The sequence below is a fragment of the Larimichthys crocea genome, chromosome XXI, assembly GCF_000972845.2.
Source record: "Larimichthys crocea isolate SSNF chromosome XXI, L_crocea_2.0, whole genome shotgun sequence".
NCBI classification, from domain to species: Eukaryota; Metazoa; Chordata; class Actinopteri; family Sciaenidae; genus Larimichthys; species Larimichthys crocea.
In genome coordinates, this window is record NC_040031.1 from 11,090,973 (window position 1) to 11,100,091 (window position 9,119).

A 9,119-nucleotide genomic window follows, 5' to 3' on the forward strand; every position below is an offset into this window, starting at 1 on the left:
AAGAGCCCTAGGTCATTGACACAGACAGGCCTTGCTTACTGATCTTTATTTGGTCACTTCCCTTGAAGTTGGAGGATCCCAGAGTCACTATTGGGATTGGAGAGTGTGAATCGTGAAGGTTTTTGTTGTATAAGATCTGTTTGGGCTGCCCTCTAGACATCTGCAGTTATTTTTTCACTGAAATGAAAGTGAAACATACAACCTGATCCAGACAGGTTAGAGCATGCAGAGGGAGGGTGGCGCAACTTGAGAGTAATTAGTAATTAAAGGTAAAGTCCTTGTACTAACGTGTTATGAAACCAGTGGTAGAAGACAACATAGTGTATGCCTTTAATAAAACCTTTTATCCTCCCAACTTCCTCATACTTTTGTTGGTCACCCACTGCGGCACTGGTTTCTGCGCGTATCATCTACAGGTATGAAAATATGTTCTTTTCTAGCTTTACCTTAGTTAAAACAATAATGAATTTGCAGAATATAACTTTATTTCTACATGATAGTATCACTGACAACAGTTTTCTTGAAAGAGGGGGTTGGTGGTTGTGGTGAATTCTTCATTTGTAAATTGTAAATATATGGTCATTTTGGAGACTCTTTCTGTCTGCTGTCTGTTAGTTTGTGGTCCTGTTGGATTATATTCAGTTTTACGAAGAGGATTTTAGTGCATTTAATCCACCCTAATTGATATATTGCATGTGTCATTTGGTGGCAGTAGGGAAAAGGACCAAAGTCCAAGCAGAAGCAGACTAGAATCCACAGATTAACAGGAGCTGGGAAGGAAAACGTACAGACATGCAGGGACAAGAACAGTTACAGGTACAGATAATTGAATCAGGTTTGGGTAGAAGAACATTGTAACTGTGACAAGAGGAGCAGGTGCGCTATAACCAGAGATGTATAGTAACGAAGTGGAACTACTTAAGTACTAAAATGCAGTATCTGTACTTTTTCGGAGTATTATTTTTTCCCCCAACTTCTACTTTTACTGCACTACATATTTTTGATGAATTTAATACTTTTACTCCGATACATTTTTCATGTGCTGAATCGTTACTCGTTACTATTGTAGCGTCCAGCCGGACACGTGATGAATGACGAGGCGTTATTGAACAAACCTGCATTTATTGCTGAACGGTTTGGTTACAGGACTCGGTGACTGTCGGCCGTAACCACGGCAAAAAAAACAACAACATAACAGACCCGGTGTCACACAACAACCTCGCTCGTGCGCCGTACGTCATACACCTGACACCCAGGTGCGCGCTCTCACCTGCTGCCCCGCCCCCTCGCTCTGCATTTATTCAGACGCATTCACAGACCATGGGAAATCACAGAACTCTACCATGAACATTGTAACACTGTAACATTAGAAGTTGTGCCATAATAAATATTTGAAATAATATAAACAACAGTACTTGTACTTGTACTTTTACTTGTACTTTTACATTAAGTACTTGAGTAGCATTTATTTACATACTTCTACTTGCAATACTTAAGTACAAAACATTTTGAATACTTTAGTACTTTTACTTAAGTATGGTGTTTAAAGAACACTTCAACTTCTACTCAAGTCAGTTTTTTGATATAGCACATGTACTTCTACTCCACTCCTTTACTCTGGTACTTTATACATCTCTGGCTATAACAAGGTAACAGGGTAAAAGGTAGCAGGTGGAATCAAAGGTCACTGGGAGCATTGAGAAAGACTGACTGGTGGACGGATAGAGAAAGGCAAGCTGGAGAGTTAAAATCCATGGGCTTCTTTATAATTAATGTTTGTTCTGTTCTTACCTCTGTCTTCTCTTTAGATAATAATGCCAATGAATTCCCTTGAAACTGCAGACACTCAGTCTGCTGTCCAACCATCTCCCTCTGTTTATGTGCCCCCCACACTGAGGGATGGTGAGTGTTACCATGTCTTCATTAGCTACAGCAGCACTGACTACCAGTGGACCCACTCCCTCATCGATCAGCTGGAGTCCTGCGGCCTGCAGGTTTGCTACCATGAGCGTGACTTCACTCCCGGCCGCACCGTGTTGGAAAACATGTCCGAGTGCATCCAGCAGAGCCAGAAGGTCCTGCTGGTTCTCAGCCCAGAGTTTGTGAGGAGCCGCTGGTGTCTCCTGGAGGCCAACATGTCTTTGTTCAGAGACTGCCTGGTGAGGAAACCCATCGTCCCAGTGCTGCTGGAGCAAGGAGTCTCCGTTCCTCTTCACCTCTGCCACCTCACCTACCTGGAGGCCAACGACCCTGACTTTAACAATAAGCTGCTCATGGTGCTCTGCACCTCCAACCAGCAACTTCAAGGGTCCACTGTGGTGCCCTACCAGCCTCCCTCGATCTACAACGGGAAGGCAATGCAGCCTTTGACTGCTGTCAATGATGAGTTACTTTATAAATGGGATTCTGGTCAGTTCAGTGAGATGGAGGTGCCAGACCAACTGCGCTTGATCATTGAGGACCACGAGAAGTACAGAAAGGCTGTGAGGATAATCAATAGTGTCTCTCAAAATAAAGTGTGGATGCGCCCTCTCTGGGTTAGAGCACTGATTTACACTGCTGGTGTAATTGTTTTTGTATTATTGGCAGGATATTTTATATTTTTGTCAGTTGCAGGTTTACAATCAATCCTAAATGAAGGAACAGAACACAAAGATGTAGCATTTGCGTTCACTCTGTGTTGTTTCTTCAGTGTTCCAATCGGGTTGTTGATTCAGATTTCTTTATGGAAGAACGGTGATGAGAAGTACATAGTGCGGGAGATGCAGAAAGCTATAGGCCAAGCAAACACAATCCTCTCTGAGGAGAAGGTGTTAATGGGCTGTCGGTCCAATTCACAAATCCATCTGGTGTATGTTTCTCTGGATGGTTGCAAACGCGAGTTTGCACAAACATTTTCTGAGCCGGTTGCTGCTGAGGATATGTTTCATAGAGCTCTGCTCTTCTTCTCGTCAGGTTACGCCTGCTGCCTTGCTAAAAGACACTTTCCCTTTCCTCAACCGAGCTCTACCGGTCACCTGGAGGGAGGGGTGTGTTTCTGTCAGTATGTCTCGCAGCAGCTGAGTACAGGGCAGTGGGAATAGAAGCAATATAGACCTGGAATGGACCTGCAGCTCACCAATAGTTCAGTTGGATTAGTGAAACAATTCTTTGGAATATTTTTTATAAACAGCCCCAACCTAGCTGACATTGCTGTAAAAACTTTAGGAAACATCATGTATTATTAAATATTGGATTATTAAATAGGATTGATTGATTTACTTCATATGTTTCAGTCACAAAGAGGTATTTATCTTTTTAGAAATAGTTGCTGTTGCGCACAAAGACATAGAAAATTACCTTCATGTAAAGGGTCAGAAATTCTCAGTGAAACCAAATGTGTGTCTAGCTAGAGTTACTGTAGTATAGGTGCATGCCAGAAGAAAAACTCATAAGCATTAAGGGATTAAAAGTGTCTTTGTAATCATATTTATACACACAAGTGATTTTTATATTAGTTAGTATAGTAGTATATAGTTTGTGCCTGTGTGGCTGTATTTTGTTTTATTCACAGATTCTCATGTTGGTATACCTCTTGAGCTAGTTAGCAAAGTCACAGTTTGAGTGTCAAGACATATGGCAGAAACCCATTACATTTAATTTATCTGTTATTTTCATGTTTGCTCATTTTCATACCTTTTCAATTGCAAATTACATCAATAAAATATATTACATCACAAGCACAATGTTTGTGTCCTGAGTAAAATCCAAGAGTAAATCAAAGTGAACGGTGTTGACTTAAGAGAGTAACCAGGGTAATCTCTTAAAAACAAACACATTCATCCTGGTCCTGATAATAACTCAAGACACTTTCCGTGTCTTCAACCCAGCTCCACAGGCCACATGGAGGGACAGATGTGTAATTATTCCAGCAGCTGAGCAGGGAAGACTCGAAGATGGAGTATAGGATGTACAAATCCATTAACTCCTTAAAATACTGTATGTAAGGTGACTTAACAGCCTCATTAAAACATACTGTATAAACTGTATAGCTTGAAAAACATTACGTACAAATGCCACAACTCTTAAGCAATCACTCCCTGATCTTATTTGACTAAAATGTGCAAAAATCAACATGTAATGTCTGGACAAACACGAACCACTGAGGGCCTTTAAAGGCAAAGTTACTTCATTCATGTCTGAAGTCATTCAAACATCAGAATGGACACTGTCCCTTTAACAAACCTGACAGCAGAACAGTGAAAGTGTTTTTTTTCTATTTCCTTCTTCCTGAATTTAGTTTCGTTTCTCGCTCGTCCACACAGTGTGCTCACTCTTTGTTGTATTTGCTTGCCATCACTGTATCATGAACAGGTATGAATGTACATTACTGCATTACTGTATGTTGTCCTTTTATGTGACTAACAGTGTTTATTCTTAAAAAGGGCAGGACCACACGGTTGGCTAAAATGGAGTTTTTTGTCATGAGTCTGTTATGGAAACTTTTCATGGTTTTGCATCATAATCATTATAATTCTCAATAACTTTGTACTTTAGTCAGATAGACTACTTACTGTGTATTTGGTGCAGCACTGAGTTGTTTGGATAGTGATTATTCTGCCGTGAGAGATATGACAGCACACTTCCTAGATTTTGGACATTGTTATACCCGACATCAGGTGAAAGTATTTGCTCTTCATGTTTCATTTCACAATGTGTTGTTACATTAGTAACATTGATATGAGTAACAGAACTCAAAATCCTTTGTTCTGTTTTACATGTGAGAGTGTGAATGAAGGTCGGAAGAAAGGAGTTATTTTTTTCAAGAAGGTGTTTTCCTCGATGATACGTTTCAGTTGAGAATGTTGCGTTTTTTCCGAGTCAGTCACTTTTGGATCATTCGAAACCCATCAAATCCTTTTTTTTAAAGAAGTAAAGTACATTTTTAAGAGCTGTACAGCTTAGAGTAAGTATAATGACTATCTGAGTTTATTTACTAGGAACACATTACAATGGTTACACACTCTTTACACAGTTAAAACAGTTTTGATATTCTGTTGCATCTACTTCTCTGGTTCCCTCGTTGTTTACTTCAGTCTAAGTCCTGGCTTCCGTTTAGTTAGTTTAGTTACATGTGAGTGTAACGAAGAGGACTTCATTCCCTGGAGCTTGGGATGGAGTTGGGGGAACATTGCACCGTGCACTTTAACCGAGATACATGCACTTTAAGAATTGCACAGGCACTTTTGTAAAGCAGTGGCACTTTATTGGGTTTGCACACTTTGCACATGGCATATTTGAACATTTGATATACATATAGATATTTGATATTCATAATGGAATGTTTTTACATTCATTGTGCTTTTAAATCTTATTGGTGCTGGTAGGTTATGTGATGGCCACATGGTTCCACCTGCAAAAGAGGGACATGAGATTTAGTGTGCATTATTTTTTTGGTAATTGAATGCAAAAGTGACATAATATGATTAATCTAATATATGTGTGCAATTGTGTGTTCATTTATTGGTAATGGCAAAGTGTGTGTGAAATGGTACTCACCAGTCTCCTTTGTCTCCAGGGTGTTCGCTGGGGGCATCCAAGTGGTGATTGATGGGGGTGTTGGGAAATGGTGTATTTTATTAATGTTAGTGTAAATGTCAGAATTGGGGGGAGGTTGTGTTGGTAAATACGTGTGTGTGTATGTATAAAATGGGAGGATTATGGGGATAAGGTAAATAAATAATAAGTGTCTCTTAGACAGGAGAGCAATGCAGTATGGTGAATGGGGTCTCCCACATTTCCTAGACACCCTATATAAGGCGCCATTTTGGGATCATTGGGTTGTTGTTGCGGTATGATGTGGAGAGTGTTTGCCATGCTGTTAAACACGTAATTATGGTCCGCCTAACAGTGAGTCAAAACAAGGAAGTGTTGTTGTTACGAAGCTGATCCGCTTCTGCTTATACACATTTTGTAGCATGGTGCTATACTACTATAAAAAAACTATGAAGAATTATAGAGAATTTCTGAAAAAGATGTCTACATTTCTAAATGATATTTTTCCTCTCCCTTCAGTTTTTTCAAAGATAATGGAGCCAATGAACAGCAGACTGCAGACACTCAGTCTGCTGTCCAACCATCTCCCTCTGTTTATGTGCCCCCCACACTGAGGGATGGTGAGTGTTACCATGTCTTCATTAGCTACAGCAGCACTGACTACCAGTGGACCCACTCCCTCATCGATCAGCTGGAGTCCTGCGGCCTGCAGGTCTGCTACCATGAGCGTGACTTCACTCCCGGCCGCACCGTGTTGGAAAACATGTCCGAGTGCATCCAGCAGAGCCAGAAGGTCCTGCTGGTTCTCAGCCCAGAGTTTGTGAGGAGCCGCTGGTGTCTCCTGGAGGCCAACATGTCTTTGTTCAGAGACTGCCTGGTGAGGAAACCCATCGTCCCAGTGCTGCTGGAGCAAGGAGTCTCCGTTCCTCTTCACCTCTGCCACCTCACCTACCTGGAGGCCAACGACCCTGACTTTAACAATAAGCTGCTCAAGGTGCTCTGCACCTCCAACCAGCAACTTCAAGGGTCCACTGTGGTTCCCTACCAGCCTCCCTCGATCTACAACGGGAAGGCAATGCAGCCTTTGACTGCTGTCAATGATGAGTTACTCTATAAATGGGATTCTGGTCAGTTCAGTGAGATGGAGGTGCCGGACCAACTGCGCTTGATCATTGAGGACCATGAGAAGTACAGAAAGGCTGTGAGGATAATCAATAGTGTCTCTCAAAATAAAGTGTGGATGCACCCTCTCTGGGTTAGAGCACTAATTTACACTGCTGGTGTAATTGTTTTTTTAATAATGGTAGCATTTTTTATATATTCGTCAGCTATACTTAATGTGTTAATCGTATATAGAGACACAGAACCCAAAAATGTAGCATTTGCGTTCACTCTGTGTTGTTTCTTCAGTGTTCCAATCGGGTTGTTGATTCAGATTTCTCTATGGAAGAACGGTGATGAGAAGTACATAGTGCGGGAGATGCAGAAAGCTATAGGCCAAGCAAACACGATCCTTTCTGAGGAGAAGGTTTTAATGGGCTGTCGGTCCAATTCACAAATCCATCTGGTGTATGTTTCTCTGGATGGTTGCAAACGCGAGTTTGCACAAACATTTTCTGAGCCGGTTGCTGCTGAGGATATGTTTCATAGAGCTCTGCTCTTCTTCTCGTCAGGTTACGCCTGCTGCCTTGCTAAAAGACACTTTCCCTTTCCCCAACCGAGCTCTACCAGTCACCTGGAGGGAGGGGTGTGTTTCTGTCAGTATGTCTCGCAGCAACTGAGTACAGGGCAGTGGGAGTGAGAGGGAATAGAATTACAATGTATAAGTCAATCAGTTGGATTAATGATTCAAAACTAACATTTTTATGTCTAAATGACGCAGTTTTATGGAATATAGTTGCCATAAATTCAAACTGAGTTGCCTTTAATAAAACATGGCTAACACATATACAGTAGCAGTATTATAGCTTGGTTATATATGGTTGCATTTAAATTAATAAAGCTATATTTTAGTAACCTGCTAACTGGAAAATGGTTATTTTGCTGGAATATTTAAGTTTTATTAAGTGGTAATAACCTGATAAAAATGAGGTAAGGTGATGTTTACATCAGCTACTAATAGTGTAATACCTTCAAAATGACTTTAATTTAAACTTTGGAGTCCTAATTGATAATGATGCAAAAATCTGTCTGTAGTTATATTCTAAATATTCCATTTATTTCAATATGAGACTGTACAAATTGTATATTTCAAGAGAAAAGTGGTGTTCATGTCCGCATGTTATCCCTGGATCGAGTGATTTTTATTCATTTCATTTTAAATTATAAATGTGGGCCTCATTTGGTATGCAGCATGTTTCTTTGTCCATAGGCGGCTTTAATCTTTAACTTTATGTTCATTTTTGAAGCTTTGTAGCCTTTGGGTTCACTTTTAGTAAACATGGTTGAGTAAAGTGTTCAGTTCTCATTAACTGTGACAGAGGCATCATAAATGTTACTAGTTGCATAATATTTTATTATAAGTCAGGTCTGTGACTGAGGTATAAGATTCTCTTATCTGTTCCTCTTTCCCACTGATGCCACCTTATCAGAAACCAAGACCTGTCTGAGATGTAAGTGCTGCCATGTACCACAGAAGAAGGATCAATATTTGCTGTCCTTTACGACAGTCAACGACGGGATTCAGGATATGAAACAGAGACATGACACTGTTGCCTGAGGCCTCAGTGGCAACAAATCCTAACAAACAGTAAAAAGACACTGCTGGGAATGTCAAGCAGATCAAGATTGCATGTCAGTGGGGGTGATACCTGGGTCACACTGTACAGCATTCAATTTTCACTGTGCTTGATGAGAGGTGGAAACATCCTCTTACCGGTGCAGTTCAATTAAAACTGAATTAAGATGGATTAAGCTCGTTGTCATATAATCATGCTGCGTGCACGCATGTTGCAAGTGTAGTGCGCTGGGATAATTGCTCGCAGAAGCGGCACTCATAACAAGAACAATCTGTCTAATCTCCAACAATGACTTTCATGCTGATTTAGCTCAGTCACTTCCGCTCCTGTCACGACTATTAAAGCTTTATTTGTTCTACACGTTACAGCGTGCACATGTGTGTACAGATGTGCTTGAGAACATGCAATTATTCCCTGATCCACTCAGCTTTCACTGTGTTTAAATCACAGCAAGGTGGATGACTCTGTTCTCAAGTGCAATGAGCCCTAGGCGCTGGAAATTGTGTAGTCCTTTAAATTAGCTCTCAAAACTGCCTCGTACTGGCTGCTGTTACACTGTGGCATGTTTTGAATTTCAATGGAGTTAATTAAAACATTCCTCTACCACAGGGCAGTATAGAGACATGAAAGAAAAACAGTCCCACACTCCCACACTCATGGGAGCAGTCAAGCAGCCCATTTTGAATCGACTGAAACGTGTCAGATGAGTTCACTAACTTTGAAACATTTGAATTCATCTCTATCTCTCTGCTCAGGGTGGCCTCAATCTCTATCTCTCTGCTCAGGGTGGCCTCAGCGTGTCATCGAGCCGCCTTTTAGGACCGCCCACAAAAATCCTGGACTGAA

At 41.0% G+C, this 9,119-nt stretch overlaps 1 protein-coding gene across 5 annotated transcripts; it reads left to right on the plus strand.

Moving 5' to 3' along the window:
- Nucleotides 1-232: 232 nt before the first annotated feature.
- On the plus strand, nucleotides 233-8,633 carry LOC109140079 (toll-like receptor 10). 5 transcript variants are annotated; one of them, XM_027272686.1, is made up of 4 exons: nucleotides 253-416; nucleotides 713-816; nucleotides 1,809-2,483; nucleotides 6,055-8,633. In XM_027272686.1, the coding sequence occupies exon 4, from the start codon at nucleotides 6,299-6,301 to the stop codon at nucleotides 7,334-7,336; it is 1,038 nt and encodes a 345-aa protein (XP_027128487.1). In that variant the 5' UTR covers nucleotides 253-416; nucleotides 713-816; nucleotides 1,809-2,483; nucleotides 6,055-6,298; the 3' UTR covers nucleotides 7,337-8,633. The 5 variants fall into 5 exon arrangements, with proteins under 5 accessions (XP_027128490.1, XP_027128487.1, XP_027128488.1 ...); XM_027272689.1 differs by lacking the exon at nucleotides 713-816 and having other exon boundaries at nucleotides 233-416; XM_027272687.1 differs by lacking the exon at nucleotides 713-816.
- Nucleotides 8,634-9,119: the final 486 nt, after the last annotated feature.